Source organism: Bombus vancouverensis, chromosome 6 (genome assembly GCF_051014615.1).
Source record: "Bombus vancouverensis nearcticus chromosome 6, iyBomVanc1_principal, whole genome shotgun sequence".
NCBI classification, from domain to species: Eukaryota; Metazoa; Arthropoda; class Insecta; order Hymenoptera; family Apidae; genus Bombus; species Bombus vancouverensis.
Window position 1 is genome coordinate 2,293,422 of NC_134916.1, and position 22,847 is coordinate 2,316,268.

General features: G+C 38.5%; 1 protein-coding gene across 3 annotated transcripts in view; it reads left to right on the forward strand.

The window, feature by feature from the left end:
* Ets98B (DNA-binding protein Ets98B) overlaps window positions 1-22,392 on the forward strand; it is a 65,838-nt gene extending 43,446 nt beyond the window's left edge. For 2 of the 3 annotated variants that reach the window (XM_033342733.2, XM_076619084.1), the window contains exons 2-6: window positions 2,901-3,286; window positions 3,461-4,143; window positions 5,349-5,503; window positions 11,342-11,537; window positions 13,098-22,392. In XM_033342733.2, coding sequence (XP_033198624.1) covers window positions 2,901-3,286; window positions 3,461-4,143; window positions 5,349-5,503; window positions 11,342-11,537; window positions 13,098-13,450 — 1,773 coding nt within the window. In that variant the 3' untranslated portion in view covers window positions 13,451-22,392. Of the gene's footprint in view, window positions 1-2,900; window positions 3,287-3,460; window positions 4,144-5,348; window positions 5,504-11,341; window positions 11,538-13,007; window positions 13,075-13,097 lie in introns of those variants that run through there. The other variant, XM_076619085.1, reaches the window with a different exon arrangement.
* Window positions 22,393-22,847: the final 455 nt, after the last annotated feature.

Consider the following 22,847-nt stretch of genomic DNA (forward strand, 5'->3'; position numbering starts at 1 on the left):
TATCGTGGCTCTTCGCGGAGATACTCGTTTGTCGCGCAAAAAGTAGCCTTTTAAGCAAAATTAATTACGACGAGAAAACCGTACATCGATCTATCGAGCACTTAAATCGCGGCTCGTCGAAGCTGGTTTTTCTGAACAGAGCAATCGAACTAAGAGGTGTTGATTTCTCCAAAATGATGAGGTCGGATCCGTAACTCGGCTAAAATTTCGCGTTTAATGTACTAAAGGAAAGATCGCAGTTGCACCGTTGGCCAGTGATGTCAATCTCTAGTCCCTAGGAAAGGCCAAACAGGAAACTGTGGAAATCTTAAAAACTCGTCATTACGGAGAAGATTTTGTGATACCTAACATCCTATCACGTAAAAACCAGACTTTCGTTCGAACGGGTATATGTCGCAACCCATGTTGTCAGTTAATTAACCAAAAATCAGACGATACCGTCTGTTTTTATGTCGTTTGACTTAAGTTTCTTAATTGTAACGAACTTATATCGTGTGCAAAAGGTATCGGTGGATTTCAAGGAAGCGTGGATTGATCAGTAATTAATCGATGATCGTGTAAATATTTAAAATCTGTTAAATAACATTGGATTTAATTTTCTTAAACAAGATGTTATAAAAAAGGAATTGTAGTGCCAAACATCAGTCATTCGTCTAGGATACTCTTAATTATAAACCTGTTCTAATCTACATCGCAAAAGTAAAACTCAACGAAAACATTTAAAATTTCATTCCAACAAGTTGATCAGTTTCCGGAATACCAATCTCTCCGTGTCCTGCTTGTGCGGCAGAGGGGTTAAAGCAACCCATTCTTTTGCGCAGGCGATTCAGGAAAGCTCGGCCGAGGATTCCATAGTCCATAGATCCCATCAGCATAGATAAACATTCTCTTTCTTGCCGGGACCTTTCGCGGGAGGCTAGAGAGAAGTCGAGAAATACGCGGTCCTCTTTTGTGGCTCGGCCTTCCCGTATCTCTTCTCCTAGAGCTGTCCTCTCTTTCTTCCTTCTACTCTTCTCTATCCTCGTTTCTCTAGCCATGACGGTATACGCGATGTTACACGGTTCCAGATGGAGAAGGAATGGTATTGTGTCTCTACGTTGGTATATACACTGTAAGCGTGCAAATCCGCGGCCTCGTGTATGGGTATAATCGTTTATTTCGCGTCGACCTTTGCGGGGCACTACGTCAAAATGTCAGACGCGACCCCGCCTGAGCGTAGGGAAGATGCACTGGGAACGTTGTAATGGGCTTACAAAGCGTAACAAACTGATGCGAGGTCAAACACACGACGGGCAATAAACACACGGAAAGATAAATGGGCCCTTAAGGTGCACAGGCATACCACGTCGGGGAAAGTGTTTCGTTTCGTTTCGGCTCAAACCACTGGGACTTCCTTTACTCGCCCACTTTTACCTTTATTTTTTACCTTTCTTTCGACCCTAGACTCGAGATAATAGCGAGTCGTTAACGATTATTTACAAGGAAACCAAGGCAGATATTTATTATTACAGCGAGGATCGCGAGACCAGATAGCAAAGCCGCGCTATTTTCACGCCACAATATCCTGCGACTGATCCTATCGAATCCTTTGATCCCGTGAACACGTACTCGGTGGACCGACCGAATGAAGTTTTAATTACCGCGTGCTCTTCCTTTCACCAATGATGAAGAGGAATTTTTATTGTATATTTCGCTGAATTAATGACGCTGTAAGACGTAGCGTACATAATTATAAATAATTAAAAAGTATTTATAAAATATACCAAGAGTCTCATATCATTTATGAAAATGATTTTTCCAGCACTCGCTAGTAGGTTAATTTAATGTTATTGTGCATTCTGTATCTATAACGCTCGTTTTTATCGCAAGATACATTGAATTTAATCTTATGCAACTTCATGTAACTTAGAAGCTTTTATATCATATGTCTAGATTTCTTAAAATTTTGTTTTACTTGTTCTCATTTTACTGTTGTTTACTCATTTCAGTAGTATATTCTTCGGTACTCTTTCAAGTCTAATTTTACTCGCTTACCACTGTATTAGTTTATTACGTCACTATACCTTCATACTGATACCAAACAGTCTATGTATATGTAGCCATTATTGATTCTTAATTTACAGATCAAAATGAAATAATAGTCGACTATAATTTCTTGTAAAATAAAATTATGTATAATAAAATTCCGATTACGCTTAGATAGTGTAAAATTTCTATTTATCAATTTTCTCAAAGCAGTATGAAAATTTCCAGTGAAAGACGAGAGATAAAGTGCTTGTGAACGCAATTACACGTTCATATCGAAATGATCATGACGTTAACGTTCGAATTAGACAGTTGACAGAACGATATCGCGACCTCGGCCGGTTCGCAAGTTTCAGAGATGAGTAGGAAGATCGCCTTAAGCCATAAGTGACTTACGAAGCGTAACAAACTGACACGAGTTTAAGCACGGGACGGGCAATAAACACGCGGAAAGATAAATGGACCCTTGGTCTGTCGTTGTACTCTCGAAGAAAGTGTAACATTTCGACTAGATTTTTTTTTCACTTGTATGCGCCGAAATAAATCGTGAGTCGTCGGGGGTGGAAAGTAAAAACATTATAACCTCCGGTGAGTTTCTGTACAGTTCGTTTTCTTCTCGTCAAATCATTAAAGTTATTGATCATTCGATATAAAGTATTGAATTATATTCTCCTGCCTCTTTCTTATGCACACGTGCATTATAATGATATGGGAATGCATAGGTATTGTATTTTATTAACCTAATTTCAACTGCCACATTCAACAAAATTCGAAAATACAGAAGGTTATCTTGCAAAAAATATAGAACATTCTTCGCAACAAATTCTTCTACAAACGTAAAACTCGTAAAATCTATCATAAAATGTTTGTTTCAGATGCCACAGACAGTACCTACTGCAGCCGGCTATTCGCCGTCGTTCGATTACAGTACATTCCAGTTCGATTTGTCCCTTCTGTCGGACGATTATGCCGCTACGAACACGCAGAGTACACTGAAAGCAACGCAAATCAAACAGGAAGCACAATCGCCTCGCCCCAGTTCGCCGACCGCTTACTCGAGTTCACCTTACCCCGGTGCTGGTGGTGAACTATCCCCTAACTACTCGCATGAAGGTTCACCAGGATACCCAACGAGTCCATACTACGTGCCTAGGAGTCCTCAGAGTGCTCAATTCTATCCGACCAGTCCAGAACCTCCCGCGAAGCAGCCGGTTAAGAGAGAAAAGAGCCTCGATCTTCTTGCTATTTTGCAGGAGTCCAGGTAAATCATGTTCTGCCTATTTTATTAGTTTTTTAAGTTAAACGAATTTACGAAACTCTATTTTGACATTTTTCGATAAAATACTAATTTGTCTTAAAGTTGCAGTTGCAAGTTAAAGTTGCAATTTGAATCGTATATTATATTAACAAACGGTCTCCACAATCCTAATTTCAGACTCCTAGCCGAGAGTCTAGGTTACCGGGAGGATTCTACTGACTGTACAGTGCCGTGCACACCACCCAGGACAGAGGAGGATATTTACAACAGCCTTGACGCGGACTTCTTCGCGAAGAAAGAGGATACCGCAGTGCAAGGACACCCGTTGCTGAAGGAAATCCTGTTCAAGGAAGAGCCTCGATCCAGCTGTAGCAGCAGCAATAGCAATACCAGTGGCAACACCAGCAATTCCTCCTCCCCGTTGTCGTCCTCCTCATCGAGTACTTCTTCCTCACCAGATCCTGTGGAACTCGAGAACAGTTCTCCTTTGAGAAACTTGCTGTTTAAAGGTACCAGAAAGGATTTCGCGGATGCCGCGAGAACAAATGTTCTGAAACTTGAGAGAATACAGGACGAGGTCCGAAATCCTCTGCAAAAGGAGGAGGAGCTGTTCAAGGACGGACAAAAGAGCGATCATCAGTTGCTCAGAGAGGTTTTGAGGGATACCAGCTTTCAAAGAAAGTACAATTTGAGACCCGTGGATCTGGGTAGCGTCGGGACAGGGTTCGTGGAAGACATGGAAGCCGGCGAATGTGTCGGTGATCTGACCAGAGAACAGATCGAACCTGTCCTCAGTCTGGCCATCCAGCAGCTCCAGAAGGACTTCGACAATACCTGCGTGGCTCTTGGTATTCATCCCGGTGAGTGATTTCTTTGATTAATCAATTAATATTCAAAAAATTTACGTGTCTGCATACAGTACACGATACTTCGTTGTTACATAATGACTGGTCACGTTCTTTGAATATTAAAAGATAAAATATGAAGTATGTGGCGATAGCTGACTCGGATTATGACTTCTGAACTTCTGTTTTTAATTCTTTATAACATGATTCTTCTTCGTATAATTATTAAATTGCGCAAGACCTATGCCTTATTAAATGGCATTATTAGAACATACTTCCAACAAAACAGAGTCGAAAAATTATCATCGCGAACTAACGCAACGTAATGAATAAGTGAACCACGGATAGATGTAACCTCGATAAGCAATAAGAAGATGCGTGAGCGTCCATTAGACTCAGACCTTCTTGCTACCTTGCCGCGGGCAAACGTTCGACGTTATCTTCGTGAACGTAGGAGCGACCGGTTCGACTATTAGTTGGTCGCATGATGTCATGCTCGGAATAAGTTACGGAGTCACACCGTGCTTTCACGGTTACGAAATTTTGAGGGCTTCACTCAAGGTCATCTACGGTTCTTCCGCACCTTCTCTAACTAATTGAAAAATTTTCGATATCTGTGATCGCGTTGCAATGGGATGACACGATTTTAGTGCGAATGACCGTAATTTCGTTTGCAACCAACGAACAAGAGTTCGCGAGATAGATCGGCGAAATAGAATGAGCTTCGCGATGGAACGTAGAAAGTTCGGTAGTGAAATCGAAAGTAACTGTATCGATCGCGTGTCGTGAAACTTCGATACGTGTGTTCCAAAGCTAAAAGTTGTCTCGACTATATGAGAAATGAGTGTACGCAATGGCATAAGTGTCGAATAGAAGTGACAATAGATGTCGTAAGTATGACAAAAGTGTATTGTATCGAGTACGTAAATAAAATCTATGTCGACGTTTCGAGTAGTAAAACTATAACATGGAATTGGAAACTAAAGAGAACAAAAATACATGGAAAATTGTATTGTTTGAAACTAATGAAAACGAAATTTATTTATTTTGCACTATTTATATTAGTCAAACCTAGCGCCGTAATTATTATGCTTCGTCAAACGTGTTTTCCTCTTCGCAAATAAATTAACAGTGTGACGAAGTAAAAAGTTTAATATCGAAATAATATCTAATAATGAATGTGCATCGATAATTATTGGAAACAATTGGAATAATTGCAGAGCCACGACGCTGGAGTGCTGCGGACGTAGCAGCCTGGATCCAGTGGGCCAGAAGGCAGCTGCAATTGCCCTCGGTGCCACTGGAGAGCTTCAACGTGGACGGTGCTACGTTAGCTTCCCTGACGGAAGAGGAATTCTGTCAGCGTGCCCCTCAGGTAAGTCGAGAATAATCTTACGAAAGATTGATTACGGCTCTGCTGGTTCTGTCGTTCGCCGACTCGTCTGCTTTTAAATCGGCCAGTGCATAAGTCGCACTTTCAACGGGTACCGTTACGCAATGCCGTTCTTGAGACAGCAACCAACGATGATTATTCGCAGACCGTTTTAACGAAGCAATTAGTCAATGGAATTTCGTGGTGTTTCGATAAATTGCCGGTGCAAAATGTTTGGTTGAACGTCATGGTCGGTGATTGCCGGCAACGATAAACGCGCGTCATCCTGCTGGTGACGTTCAGGAGTTGAATAAGAGAATCGTGCCGGCAGATGAGGAAGTTCCATCGTTGTTACCCACTGGTTACATATAATTGCGTCAATTACTAGAATTGGTTATTAGCGACTCCCATGAAAGTATTAATTTGAGTTTCGTTTTGAAAACAGTTCGGTCATCTATCCCAAAGATATCGATTAATGTAATTGGAGATTATTGGAAAATTTGATTTGAAAGATTTTCTGGTGTTTCTTCAAAAGGAAATTATATTTATTAAGAGGAAAAATTCATTTCGATTCGGAATAAAATTATGATAAATCTAGCATCAAAATATCTTTTGTTTCCTTAGAAATTGAATGAGCGATCGTTTTATCTTTAATTGCATCCTAGTTGCACAACGTACAAAATAATAATGTAACAAGTTTAAAATATGACGTAACATTTCAATTAATAAACCATTCGTTCTTTTAATCGTTTCTGAATTCTTTTATCGGTTTACTAGAATGACTAAAGAATACTTGTTTATAATTAAAAAGAAAAACACATAATCTCGATAGCGAAATGCTTCAATGAATTACGATTGCTACGCATAGGCAATATTCTCGTTCGTTATCTGTCGACAATGTCGTTTGCGTCGATATTTTTAAAAAAAGGTTATCTAGTGTCGGTCCAAGAATTTACAACGGATTTCATTTCTGGCGTTATCGCTGTCGGAATTTCTTTTTAACAGACAATGCACGTGGTTGTGTTATTTTAAATGCTACTAATACAATTTAACTTAACTTAACTTACTAAATCAAATGCAGCAAAGTGTTTTAATTGTACAGAAAGTGTGTACGCTTTCAAAAACAATGCTGTTTAATATCACACAAATTCCAATCAATCAAGGTAAAAATGTAAAAGTAGTTTCAAAAAGTCGTCAAATCCATAACCAGATAGCTTCCCCGATCGATACATAAAAAATTCTTCAACTACATTGCTACAAAGAACGACTTTTATATGAATAAAGCATTTTCAATGTTCGACAGAAAGTGCCCAAAAATTCCGATACACGCCCGTGGAAGCTAATATACGAAACTACGTTTTATCGAACACCATTTTGTACGCACAATATTGCGGTTTGGTGGCTCTCGCTGCGAAAAGCAGGGAAACATAACGAAATAAAAAGTCTGACCTGACCACATTCGATGAAGAAACTAATGGCGCGAGTCACTCGAGAAACACTCATGGACAAGGTCCGGTGAAAGTGAATTTCCTGGGAATCGATGTGCGTCCACGTTTTTTCCTCGTAATCCATGCTGGACGGGCTAGAAGGAACGGCGCGACGCGACGGTATGAGTAAGCAACTGGCGTAATAATACGGTTTGTGCCGCTTAACGGAACCAGAATTCTCCAGATACACCTTTTGTACGTCGCTGGAATACGTGCTTTTAGCATCACACAGATTGCAGATTTCTGTACTCAGCTCGATAGACCGTTATTGAGTAGAGTCGACGAGCCTTAAAGCGAGAATTCTCCGACTTGACGTACGAATTAAAATAGTTGAACTTCGCGATTTTTCGTCTAGGAGAGTGTTAGCAAGATCGACCACGAATTTAAAAAGTGTCTACTATAAAGAAATTTTTCAAAAAGGGAGAAAGAAACTATATTTGTATTTTCGTAGTGTATATGAAATTTTATGAGAAAGTTTCCTGCTTTATTTTCCTATCTTGACGAAGAATAATACGTAATCTCGTTTTCTTGTTTAGCGTGGTTCTATAGGTATATAGATGCGGATTTATGTCTGGTCAGTTTTCAACTAGCACCACTTAAATAACCACGATGAAGACAAATTAACTCCTGTTAACATGAATGTAAAATGTCTTCGTCTTGATTTACTGATTATTGCTTGAGTTGTCACGTTCACGTGATATGTCCTTTCAGATAGTATGTTACCATCTAGTCATGTTTTATGATTTCGAGGAGACAGAATATTCATTAGACATATACGTAGAACGTTCTGTAAATTATTGGATATGAATGATTTTAAAAAATGTCACGCTTCGCTAACGGTGTCCTTAGATAAACGAAAGGGGGAAATAACTCCCGGTTAACGTCTCGAACGAGTGTCCGAAGCTGAACTCGATGATGATCACGATCCGCGATGAGACGTAGCGTAATTTCGAAGAGTGAACGAAGGTTAACGTTCTGACTCGTAGCACGGAAACCGGTGATCTCGATACGTCGGCAGCCCTCCTGTCCCTTAAAATCATATCTCGAGAACGCAATGGAAATTAATAGCGGGCAGACTGGATATACCTGCATTAGCAGAGGGAGATAGAAGTGGTCATGCATAATGGATTCAGCTTTATATCTTGTAATTGGATAATTGTACCGTACGGCATCCACCGCTGACTTCTTAACATAGAATCATGATCGAACTCACGGTCATGTACTATTCCTAATTTCGTGAATTCTTTCGTCGGTTGCGTACCCTTTGGTCTCGATGTGAAAATCGCTATTAATCAGATGCTAACAGGAAATTTTTAATATTTATCTGACATACGAAAGCCAATAATCTAATATATAGAGCTAGTAGATACATTGTCAAGTAGCGTGTGCACTCTTACAATCTTTCTTTCATCGTATAACTCTTCAACTCCTTTCGTACAAAAGTGCTTTCTTATCCAGTCACGCACCGTTACAGGCAGAAATTTCACACCCTGCTTCGATCAAAGTGTGCTCGCACGAATTCTTCGATAATGATCTTCACGCGGTAGCGTGGCCGCTCATTGTTCGTCCATTATGGTTTGCGATGCGGCTAGAGTAAGAAGATGGTGGGTTGGCAAGCAAACTGTTTTACCTTTGACCTGAAATTGAACGCGATTCCCGCGGGTTAAATAATTCATACGGCGCCGCAGCGAATCCTGAAGAAGTTATTAACGTAATATTCCGCATTCGTTATGGATATTCGTTCGGCGTGCGAGCCCGGCCTGGTATGTATAATCGACCGCTGAGAATTCGATTCTTCGAACGTTTCGTGAATCGAACATCGTGCCGAGTTCCCATTGCTCGCGTCGCGATCTCACTGCTTGAAAATTACACAGAGCCAGCTCGCGTGCGCCATTCGAGCCTCTGGCCAGACCACGTAACATAGTTCTAACCGATTTAAAAATCTGCGACCACTCTATTACCAACGAGCATTTGCATTTAACGAATATGTAATTTATCCAGTCCCCTCTTCCTCTCTCTTAGTGTTTCCTGCCTTTCTCTGACTAGCTCTGATGTTCCAATGGATGAGTTCATCCGTAGTTTAGCGATCAGAAACGATCATGTGGTATTACTTTACTATTTTCGTGTCTCATGTACTTCTTAAAAATTCCTAACGAAAGAAATATGTCTTTCACCAGCACGAATTATTCTAATGACTCTAAGTAGACATTTAAAAGAAGTATGGAAATAAAGTTACTTAATCGATGATAAAATCGCAAATTTAAAACCTTACTGAACATGATACGGTGCCATAAGAACACACAACCCTCAAATACTACTCTCAATACCTGCACTGACACGCTATGTTTTTAATTCTGATTCAAATTACAAACTTTTAAGAGATCCAAAGAATCACCCTAAAAACAACCCCAAACTTATTCGAATTCCATATTTCATCCAACTACCTCAAGTGCAACCGTTCCAACGCGTCATTCTATTGCCCAAAGTGCAACGACTTCGACGCACGCAACCTATCGCCGTCGCCATCTCTAAATGGTAGAGGTCCGTTGACGTCGCGCATAGAGTCCCTACAGTATGCGTGACACATAGTCACCGTATGCTCGGTCCTCGCAGCACATAAATGCATCCAGGTGCGTTGAATATCCCCGTGATTCCCCTCGTGGGATCCTATGTTCCAGCTTCCAGCGAGTCGAGCAACAGGACTGGTGATCGCGCGTGTACGTCTATAGGACGCGCTATTTGGTCAGCAGAAACGAACGAAAAGTGGGTCAACGGCTGGCTGAATGCCTGGCTCTTTTGCCTGGCTCGCTCGACTGCCTATTGCGTCTCAGCGGAGCCGCTTTCTCTTCTCTTGCGGCTCAACGACATCGTCGCGTCGCAGGAATTCTAACGCTTACGTATTCCAACCTCCCACTCCAAACTCTTCTTCTTTCTCTTCTTCTTCTTCTTTCTTGTCTTCTGTTATTTACGATTTCTTCGTTGTTAAAGTTCATTGCTAGTTGATTAGCAGATAACTATTAGTTGGTTATCGCTCTTTCGAACGTACTACCTCGTTTTGGATGGTCTTGGGTTAGGTTGGATAATTAAGAAAGGAATGCTGCTGCGTGGACGTGCAACTTTACGGAACGTTGCTGGTCGACCTTGATAAGGTAGCGGCGGGTTCAACAGCGCGTACGTGAAGTTTAAGGTTTCCGGTGGAACCTTGAAACCGGGTCGAAGAGATACGTTACTGCTGTTTAATTAAGTATCGAAACGCGTATCGAGTCCGTTTAATAGATCGTTTCGTACATGTGTTAGGGATCATGTTCGTGCAATTTCTTTTTTCGATTTACTGTTACAAGTACGATTATTATTTGAATGATATCGAACTTTTATACAGTCACCGAAGAAAAGAATCCCGTGTGTACTTAAAAATCTCTAACATGCTTAAACGTAATTGAACGCAAAGAATAAAAAATTATTCCGAATTTTAATTACCATAATCAGTATATTATACATTTGATTGATGAAAGAATTGCTTTCTTCTGCTCCTGTATGTCTGTTAGCGGTTCTACTGTACATGGTAATCTCATAAATCCTTTTAATTACGATCTGTCGCATCTTCAAAAGTATTCACTCGTGAATTTACAGTTATCATCGGATACTCCAATTCTTTTTAGCAACTTTTATCGACTACCTTCAATTTGCATTTCTGTTCATCCACCAGGTGCTTTAGGTGCATACGGTTACCGTGAAGCTTAATTGTTTTACATTACTATAGAATTTGTGCAAGCCGCTATTAATCTTCGGCTATGATAAATTTATCTACTCGGCTCTTCTTGACTTCTCCTCTTCCCATCGTTCCTTCTTTTTCTCCCGTTCGTTCCTGCCGTTGCCAAATGGCAACCGCTAAAAGTACATTCTTGGAACACCTTACCGTACCGAGAGACAGGTATTCATGCAAATGGGCTCCATATGGAGCCATTAGAGATAACGCGATTTTTTTCAGAATGCGAGAGAAAACGACTCTTACGAGTGATTCGACAGGAAAATTCTCGGATGAGTTATAACGTGGGTAATGAAATTTCTATGAACAATTCGTTTTAAATGATGGAAAACGTGGGATAATCTTTTTGTCGAACATTTTCTATGTATGTTTTTAAACATAACATAACGAAAACAATTTTTGTTTTAACAATGTTGTTTTGTTTTTGTTAAACGACAATGTTTTTACAGTTTAGTTCCAGAAAATTGCTCCTGTCAAACAGTAAAAATTTCTATTTGAGAAATATGATTGATTAGATGGATAATATACTTCTTTGATTAAATAATTATTTAACTTTTTTATACAATCTTTTGGCTTCTTTTGTTTCAGTGTGGAAGCATTCTTCATGCGCAACTAGAAATTTGGAAAGCAACAGTCGAAGAATCTCCACGTAACACATTAGCAGCTTCCTGGGTTCCCCCAGTTGTGCAAATATCTAACAGTAACAATAACACCTCATCCCCTATTACGAATACAACTCCAGCTAGTGTTAAGGGCTCCACTTGCAGCGGAGATTTCTCCGATGGTATGTCAATCATTAAACGTTGTCTAGTATTTTATAACTGCTTTTAATATGTCAAGATTACTTTAACCTCTTTTGTCTTACAATGTCGTGTCAGCTCCAATCTAACGAAAAAGGATTTTATTTGTAATAGGATTTAGTCAATGATATTATATAATAACCAAAAAAGAAACCGCAAGGCAAAGGGTTTGGATATCTCTAGAACTTAGTTTCCATTCGTGCTAAAGATAGTGAGATTCGTGAATAATAATATACAAAAATCTCATTTGCAAACACGCGACGACTATAGAACTTCTCAAACGATGGAATCGTTTCGCTGCTTAAACATACTCATTAAAATTATAATACTCACATATGATGCTCTACTATTCTCTACATAATGTGCTCTGCAATTTTTAACGTAAAAATTTCCATCTTTATAACTATATATATATGTCCAGATTAATTAACTCCGCTAACGTTTAAAAAAGTAACGGCTATGGCAGTAAACTAACTTTAATATTCTAAACATCTTAGCTTACTACAAGAAATCAGGATGTCTGATTATGATTAATTATATACACTCCATAATTATGCATTCTGTCATAACCATTTATTAACTATACACCACAAACACAACATATCAATACGTTAAATTACCATCACAGTAGAGATAGCTTGCATCGATGTGATTAATAAATTACCTTAGACTATAATAACCCGAAGACATAGTTAGAATTCGAAGTAAATATTAATATGGTAATTGTAAAAGTAAATGGTTTCTATTCACCGACTGAACACTATAATCTTTTATCGCAACGTACTTTGCACACTTATTAACTATATCATTATAATGGATTAAGCATCCTTATCACTGTATCTTATCACTGAACCTCATCCAGTTACGAGCTATAATTGTCCGTAAATATTAATATTCTAATCAGAAATAACTTCGTGTTATATGTATATGTGTATATGTACCCACTAACCAAATACCTAACGCATGAACTTAATAAATATATCTACGTATTTAGTCAACGAAAGAATTCACTTTGCAAATTAGATACTGCTAAAGCTTTCATTCCAGTTTTTAATCTAGCAATAAATTATGTAAACAAGAACTTAGAAAGATGATTATAATGACAAACGCGCACACTTAATATCTAGAATAATTCTAAAAATGAGCATGCCCAAAGACACAACGAAATGGTTGTCCTTCTACCATGTTTCCTCCTTCGCTACATTATCTAAAATATCGTGCATACCGTTATAACGAACACTCGGTATACTTATCAATCAGCTAACAGCAAGAACGAGTTCAAAAGAACATACCCATAACTCATAACCGTATACCTATCCAATAACCAAATAAGAAAAAATAAAGCTGGTCAACCATCGCAGCGATTACCAAGAATATCAAGCTACATATACTTAATCATCACACTGCTCGGTAGAAGCACGCCAAAAGAAAATCCTCAAACTTTTAATCGCCAGGACACTATCACCGCACGAAGCACATCCGGGAAAGTCCTAGATGATTCACAAAACCGAGGCGTTTTGGCTGGACGCCGTTTCTTTTTGCAGACGAGGACGAGGACTGCGGTTCGCAAGCAGGAACGGGTGGTGGCGGCGGCGGCGGTGGTAAAATGCGTAACGGTGGCTCGCACATTCACCTCTGGCAGTTCCTGAAGGAGCTGCTGCAAAGCCCTGGCATTCACGGTTCCTGTATACGTTGGCTAGACCGTGGCAAGGGCGTGTTTAAGATCGAGGACTCGGTTCGCGTGGCCAGACTCTGGGGCAAACGAAAGAATCGGCCGGCCATGAACTACGACAAGCTTAGCCGTAGCATCAGACAGTACTACAAGAAAGGGATCATGAAGAAGACGGAACGTAGCCAGAGGCTGGTCTATCAGTTCTGCCATCCTTACTGTCTGTAAATCCCGGTTCCGTTAAGTCTTTGCGCTCACGGACATCGAACGTGTTACCTCGACGCCTTTCAAAAATGTTTCATATTTATTCCCGGCGAAACACGTGACGAATGAACGAGTCGAGTCTTGATCTCGTTCGATCGTACGATTTATAATATTATTTATTGTAAACGCGATACGTGTCGGGGTAACATCGATGAATAGCGTCGCCTATCTTTGTCGTAATTACTCGTCGATTCTCGTTTATTATTAGAATATTATATCATATGGTCAGAACATATACATCGGCGATAAATTTGTCGACATTGTGGACGATCGAATTATTCTAGTTATCGATGGTTTATCGAACGAGCGCAAAGAGTTTAACACCTTCTCGTCGGTTCGAGATTCAAGGTCGTCTAGGCTGAATACCTTGAAGCTGGCGTTCGTTTTCAAAGGGAGTTACGACGAAGGGCTTCCGACTCTTTCTGCGTGCAATCTTTCCTCACAGGGCTCGTCGCGAAGACGAACGATGGTGTGCGTGCCTGTTTCTCTCGTTGCGTGCGTGTCTGTTCGGTGTGGTTGATTTTTTGAACAAAAAAATGAGAAGATAAAGAAAAAGTAAAAGAGTGAAGAATCAGTACGGAGGTCAAAGATAAAAAAAATACGATCCACCGTGTCCGGTGTATTATCCTTCCAAGGATAACGTCGTGCCACGGGTGGGTACCACTAAGTACGCCCGTTTTGGGCGATCCTGTTTCCTTCCCCCTCCCTCGCCCCAGGTTTTCTTCCCCACTCTGTACCTCCCTTTTTTCATTTCTGCCCCGACTTTTCTCGTTGTAACATAAATGATTACCCCTTAAAAAGTAAGTTACTCCTTCGTTTCACGATCCACAATTTCCCCGTTCCGATTATCGGAGGCGTCGGGACGTATGCAGAGTCGGTTTCCAAATCTTTCGACTGGTACGCTTTCTGTAGAAATATCATCTTTCATTTTCAACTTTTCTTTTAAATTCTTTTTCTTCTGATATCAAATTTTAAATAACGTATAACTTCATAATAATATCGACGTAATCGATGATCGCGTGTTAACGTATCGATACCACTTAACCACCAACGGTATATTATGGCTCATACTAACACTAATGTTTTACTAACGTAACGATAACGATATACATAATACGATAATGCTGCTAGTATTATTACTATATTCCCAAGATATCAGTAATACTACTACAATGTTATGAGCGATGTACTAACCACAATGTTAATGTTATAACATACTGATGGTGGTATTAAATCGGTATTATATACCGTTGTATTATCATTAGCACGTTATCGATGCACTTAAACGCGACGTTACGTTAACCCGCGATATTTCTACAACTATTAAAGCGGCGATCGAAAGACGAGAAGATCGACGCGTTCGAGATCTCGTTCGGAGGTACGTCCTACGAGGTTCGAACGTGCAACATCGTGATGCCGACATTATTGTTGTTCGAGGATGGAAGAACAACAAGGAAGAAGCGAGTCAGTGGAGATTTCGTTGGAGAAAAGGGAAGAAACTCCTCTTTCCTCTCTGTTCTCACGATTGCTTACCAGCGCCGGTCGCCAAAGCCTCGAGCTGTATCCTATCCACGGATCCACGATCTATGGACGATCCAGCGCGCGGAACTATTCGCTCATACTGGATCCGTCCCGCCATTTTAATTTTTCTTTTTCATAGGAAATCGGAGTAAATAGAAAGAGAGGGAATTATTGAGTCCTTTGATAGTGTTGAGATTACCTATGCTTGGTGCTATGAATCGAATATTTTTTATCAAATATCTTTACAACATTTATATTTCACAAGGCAATGCTAGTTTATAAAACATGAATTTTTTCGTTTGTATAAAAAAGATTAACTATTTTTGATGCGAAATATTTTTAAAATTGTAGTATATATATATATAGATAGAAAGATATTTTTGATACTATAGACATATACAAAAAGAACATATTTTTCTAAACATATTTTCCGAGCCTTTACACACTCAAAAGTGCCTTCTTCGATGTTCTTAAAGAGAAAGGAAGAAAGAAAGTCCCGGCAATCTGACACGCGTCCTTTTGAGGTACGTGCAGCATCGAGCGTCGAGCGGTGCGGAAAATTTTACTCGCGCGGCGTGAAACGATCGACGCACGATCGATTCGTCCTACGATGCGCGATCACGTCTTTCTTATCTCGAAGAGAAGGCATAGAGTTTCTTCGAAAGACGGAAAGAGAAATAGGAATAAATTGAGAAAAAAGGAAAAACAAAGAAACGGCAGAAAAATGGCGGTCGTGAATAGCTCGAAGCTGATACGTTTGCGCGGCTGGTTCTGGTGATTTTGGTCCCATATATCTATGATATATTAAACATTGTATGTTCCATGAACGATCTAGCGTGTAAGTTTCACTTTAGGCGTATAGATATCATAGCGGCTCACGTGAGCCGTCTGTTAAGTTACTCGAAGAGATTTCCCTCTATATCTTCTCTCCACCATTTCCTCTTTTTCTAACCTTTATCTAAATAGCGTTTAATTCCGTTAATCGTCGTGCTAACTTATCATTAATTAACCGTACTTCTTATTAAGATTTATTTAAACCTGCTCTGAATACTTAAAATAGAATTCCTGACAATCATCGAGCTTTGATCGCATTCATTCTATATGTCTTCTTTATCCTTATTCGTTTATTTTTGTTTTTCTTTCATTCAATATCGGCTTAAATATCAAACGATGATTTATTCGAGAATTTTAGGGCTACAAAAATCAAATATAAGGATCCTCTGGAATTTAGATCAGCGCGAAGTATCGAGCTTCTTCTTCTGTTCGAGGCTTCCAGGTATAAGTCATCAGGATACAATTGCTATTACAATTCCTCACGCTTCAGGTCCTAAAGTCTGGAATAGAAACGATTTTTTTCGTTCGATATTTAAGAAAAAAGCTTAGAGATCGAAGATCGAGTGAACAGTTGGAATTCGTCTCTGTGTAATGTTTATTTAATGCGACTTTATTCTATGATTATTTAAGAACTCATCCAAACGAACCCATTGATAGGTTTTGCTAACATCCCAATTGTTTCGCTCACCGATATCGGTTGTATATAATACTCGACGTATAATCATTTTGTATGTTCGTTTTATTTTATTATTATTTTTATTATTATTATTATTATATTATATATTTTTTAATAATTATTTATTTAACTGAGTTCGTTTGTAATCGTATTAATATATTTTATATATGTACGTTACATTGTTAGAAAGTTGTTCTCTACGTAAGATGTCGAGGTCGTCGTGGCGTGGCATGCCATGGAACTGGTTTCAATTTCGCGTTTCGGCTCTGCCTCCGCGGACCATGTTAAATTGAACGATAAAGAAGAACGAGTCACTCGGGGAAGATTTTATTATTGAAAACGATGAAATTGATACGACGGCACGCGATCGAAGGACGACCTACAACGTTTGCCCCGTCCTGAACTGCCGCGCCAGATATATCGGAATCTCGAAATAGAACTTTAAGCCAAAGAACATGACGACGAGCTCGATTATGTTCTCGAAACTAGAGACAGAGGACGATATGATCGTTCTTAATTCCGCGCATTTGTGATTCGCAAATTTTAATGGATTTAAATTCTGATAAAAAGTTAATTCCACAGACTATATACGTGTATATTATCATCGAGGTCATGAAGTCGTGAACGTTGTAAACGTTCATGGAATCCTGTTGAATTTTAACCGGTGCATCGGTCGAATTTCGAGATTACAAACGTACGAGTATTTAAGCCTGTAATATTTCTATTGCCAACACGAATACTCACTGCTATTACCCATGATTCAATCACGGAATATTCCAAAATTCCAATTTCAAATAAAAATGTAAAACGAAAGCAACCTGTTAGTTTTTTATTCTAAAAATTGTTCTGAATATTAGATACTGCATCGCCCGTGCAATATCAAATTAATTTCGATATTAAATACAATAAGCTCTGATAAACGAGTAGAATTACCCTCATGGGTACCTGTGAATTTGCTCTTAATGCCAAACGCTGCAGATATCCATCGACATAAAACGTTGCACATTCAGTTTTAATGATATTGTAATTTATAAGTAGCCAATATAAAACGGAATAAACGAGTAACGTTTTAATTATTTCAATCTGAATATTTAAGTAAAAACGTTTCGGGACGAAACAATTATTAAAGCAAAAGCTTAAACGAGATTATTTACAAAAGCTACCAGGAAACGTTCCTTTTCTTTTGACGAGCTTTGTCCAGATTAAAATGTAAATTCGGTCACATTTCTTAAGCCTGCCTCACGATCCTCGTAATATCGCGAATGGAAAGAAAACGAAATCGAATTGTTTCTTCGGTCGCCACTCGAACGAGCACTTGTACGCTCGGCAATCGCCATAAAGTTGCTGTTATTAGAATCTTAAGTTGACGATACGACATACGTCGCAACCATCTTTTATCAGGATTACTTTTAAAAATAACCTGATCCTTCTCCAATGAAAAAAAAGACTGCTGTTGTCGTACGTTCGAACGCATTGAAAAGATCGCTCATAATCGTAAACCACGGCGGATTATCAGTTTCCAGTTCGGCAATGTACGTGATTTCGATCGGGCATCTCTCAGATTTATCTCCACCCCCTTTTAGCGGCGAGATCGGTGCACAAGCAGCAACATGCAGACTATTCACTTAAGAATCGATTCGTTTGTGACCAATGAAAGATAGTCAGTCTTGCGGTTTCTCTGCGGGTTTTCAAGGATTTCTGTAGAGAGATGCTTTGGTCCTTGTAAATGAAAGATTTATTGAAGTAGCAGTGTAGGTTTTAAATTGACGTTCGTTATGATGTAAAAACGATAAGGCGGTGTGGAGGTAATCGTTCAACCTGAAAGATTTGCATTCTGTTTCTCCGTTTCTTTCACTTCCCGTTGTTTAAAAAGGATCGTCAATCGAACACCATATCGTTCCTTCCTTAACAAGATCTTTTTGTTCGTTGAAATTCGATTGAGTTTTTAGCGTTCTTTGGAAGATTTCTTGTTTTTATCATGACAGAATGTTTTATTTCGAACTAGTTGCAAGATTTTATACAGAGAAAAATTTGTATGGATGATAATCTTTAAATATTCTTCCAGATTAATTTACGAATGGACAAGATCATTATCCTACATTTTTCACAAAATCATCATCTACTCCAAGTTACAATAACAATTAAGAAACAACTTCTAGTAATTAACCACGTGTAACCAAGCGACAGCGTTCAAGATTTCTAAGCAGCTTTCAGTCTGATAGTTCCTAAACATTCCATGTAGCACGTCGATTCTCTCGTGACGGTCGGAAATCGTTCGTTTTCAACCCGAGACTTTACAGAAATCGTGCACCGGTTTACTAACGCGGCCGTTCTTTCGGGGATTTTACGATAATCCATTGTGTGGCAGGCTTCGTAGCGTTTCGTAGCTTTAGCGGTAGCCGGTACTTCCGTCAGCATACGAGTTCCAAAGTACACACTGTATTTTGTGGTTCCAACACGATTATATATACGAGCGACTATTCAGAGAGAATAGCATTTCTACTTAAGAATCGTGATTAATTTTCAATCCTCCTCGATGACTTTAGGAATTACAGTGGGAAAGCGCGATGATAAAATTAATGAATGACGAATAAATATCGGTTTATTTAGGCGGATTTATGGACGATTGTGATCTTGAAAAAATGCCGAAGGAAATTTTTCTTTGAAATTCTTTTGCGAGATAAAAGTTTGGATGAAACATCTTGTGAAAAACAAACTGAGTACTTTCGGTCAATAATTTTACGAAATTTTTAAGAATGACGTTTATAGGAATAATTTATTAGACAATGCAAATTCAAAATAAAAGTACACAGTACCTCGTTCCACGTTTCGTTAGAATATAGAAGATGGAATTGCAATAGCAGAGAAGATGAAACGAAGCGTAATAGAAAAATCGTGAGCGTCATAATGGCTCCGTTATTACGTTACAAATGATCTATTGTCACCGGTGAGGGGGCAGTGTAAAAGAATATCGTTGAATTATTCCCAGAGATTAGATTAAAGAATCCAGGTAGTCGTTTGTGGTTGGGAGGAGAGCAGCTTGCTTTTCAGTTGCAGCTGCACAACGAGATTTCGTCGTTGCCGTGACTAACAGTCGAAACCAATACGAACGAAGAGAACAATGTCGATAATGCAACTGCCAGAGCACAGTTGTACGCCAACTATCCGGGGCGTGGCAATTAGATAAGTCTTGCTGCTATAAAATCGATTCTAGGACTGATAATTATAATTGGACGGTGTAAGCAGTAGACAAGTACAATAACGAATGTGCAATGTGAAAACATTCCACGAATCGAAGGTTGAAAGTTCTCGGAAGACAACTTTTTCGGATACTTCCTTGTTTTTTCTGTTGTAAAGAGACTGTGATGTTCTTAAGAGTTTTTAAGATAGTAAAAAACGTTTGTGTTTCGAATGAAAGTGAGTATGCAATATTTGAAAACTTGGCGAAAATTGGCAAAATAACCTCTGCTAAGAAAGATAAGAAGTGAAAGTAATTCTCGACTCAATTTTACATGAATTAAACTGATTGTATTTAAAGCAGCATCACACCCGAAACTATGTAAAGAGAATAAAAAAGAAAAGGGGAAGAAAGGCGTGCTTCCACTTTCTTGAACGACAATGAGTTGAATCGTTGAGTCGAGTTGTTATTAATTTGTACATAATCACGAAACGGCGCGGCGTGCGAGCGTATTATTTATCAATGGCGGTGAGACTCATTCATTCGATATGTTACTTAGCGTTAACGAGTTTATTTAATTAGGATTAAGAGTTGTTTCATCGTTACTTAAAACGATCGGTCTTGTTGTAAGGCATTTTGTTACGAGTTAAATATTTATACCATCGTCGATCATCCTGCCCTATCATTGTCCCTATTAAATAAGATTACACTAAAAATACCGCGCGCAATGATTAACAACGATCAACATCAATATCAACGATACCTAATTGCATAGAAATCAGAAATCCACAAACACACGCATGTATGTATGTATATGTATACATTATATTTTCTATTGTATGTCGATGTTCTTGCTGTCGGGATTTGAAAGCGAGATACTAACACAAAGCAAAGATAAAAAGAAAAAAAATAAAAAAAAGATTGCAAAACCTCCCAGAAAAGCATTTCATTGAGATTGTCCTTTGTAATCAACCATAGTCTATGCCTATTAGCTTTTTCTTTCTTTAGTTCAGTTAATATTTTAGATATTTCTTCAAATCTTCATAGTTTTGATAAATATAGTAATTATAAAAATGTAATTACCCAATTAACAAGCTAGAATGTTGTCTAATTAACTAATTCTTTAATTGATCGAGGAAAGCCTATTATATGCATCCTATACACAAATAGAAGTATTTAAGGAACATGTTTACGACACAAGTATTTTAAAGAGTAATAAATGACTCACTAGAAACTGCAACTAATATTTCCTAGAAACTCACGTAAGTGTTTTTTATATCTCGAAGGCAATCTTTACCTAAATGAGTATCATTAAAAGATGAAGGATAGGAAATAAATACTTTCAAAGTAATTAGCAATATCTTCCATTGTACTCGAAAGCAAGAAATCCCTACCAAGTAAAGTAAAATGTGGATTCGTTGACTCGAGGAATTCAAGAATATTCGAACGCACGATCAAAACTTTAAGTCCTACTTATTTCCATAGCCAAAAACCAATAACGTAAAAAGAAGCGAAAGCAATTCACGATTGTGGGCGAGTGAAAGTTCTGAAATTATGCGAACCTAATCGACAATAAATTCAGGTGACTCATCTCGATTAAATTTCCATTCAACGATAATATCCAAATCGCAGTAGAATTAAATCTTGGAAGAATTTCGTTTCAGTCACGAAAAGATAAAAAAGTAAAGGCAAAGCGGAAAAGAAGAAAACTACGAAGTCGTTAAGTAGAAAATAATTGTTACTGGCTTGTGATTTTCTAAAATGAAACTTCAGGAATGCAGAGGAACATGTGTATATAAATAAAAACATGTTTCATATTATTCCTGCGACGTTTTCAAAAGCAAACGAGACGAGAAATGAAATCGAAGATCGAGGAGATTTTCGAATGAATTTTCACGCACTTGTTTCATGTGTTTACGATATGGAAATTGGCATTTACTTTCGAGTCAATTAAAAAGAAGGAACTCGAGGAGAATGGCTCCCTCTTTAATGGTATTAAAAATAACAGTAACAAATAAGGCAGTAATGTGTCGCTTTAATGGTACTACGGTCTAGCAATTTCAATTACAGTGTTTTAATTGGCCCTTGCTACATCGGAGCAATTACGTCGATTAATGGGAAGATGCACGGCAACTGGAGCGCGAATTTTATACCAACGGCCAGGATTTATTGGTCGGCAAACATTTCTTAAGGGAAATGTAAACAGGTATTCATGAGCGTACTGTGTGATAAGATGCGATAAATAATTGTAACGTTCACACATATCGTAGCGTGTGAATGATTATGATAGATAGTAAGGATAATTGGAAAGTTTACATATTCTCTACTCAGTTTACTGCAAATTCGAAACATAAAGTAAAAAATTTATTGATTTTCACGCTCTTATACAAGCCTGTACGTTAAAAATAACTGCATATATCTCACAACAGATGTCTATACAAAAAATTTCTTCCTGTCATGAAAATCGAGAAAGTTTAGATCTCATAACTGAGTGTACTTTATAATAACTATAATAATTGATAAGTAGCTCAAGTAACTGTGTTTCACGAAGCGGTAAGTAGAAACAGATGTTTGAAGTCAGACATAGGTTAAATGAGCTGTAATGCTGGCACAAATTTCGAAGAACGATTAAAGGTAACCAGTGTATTGTAAAATAACAATATTCGTGAAAATTTAATAAATAAATTAAATTGTAAATCGTTCAATAAAATGTTCGTCATAAGTATTAATAAATCGGTAATATTGCGTATATCGTTAAAACAAATGTAAAATATTAATTATGTTCGATTGCATCGTGCCATCACTCCCGAGCTTCTATATATTCAAACCAGTGCAACACCAAACTAAACACCCAAAACTTAAACACTTAACATAAAACAAACATTGAACATAAACTTAAATACGCAAAAGACAGCTGTTTGATCTCCTTCAAATACGAGCATACCAATTTACGCCGTGCAATCAACGGAATAGCGAATTTGCGAACTCGGCCAAACAAACGGAGAGTAAGAGGCCGAGCGAAGGAACAACGGCAACAACAAGCAAAAACAAAAGGGTTGAACTCCGAAGGATGGCGAGAATCTCTCTGCCATAAAGATTCGTATCGCTCTCGAAACGTCGAGCTGCTCTCTTCTCTCTTCGATCTATCTCTC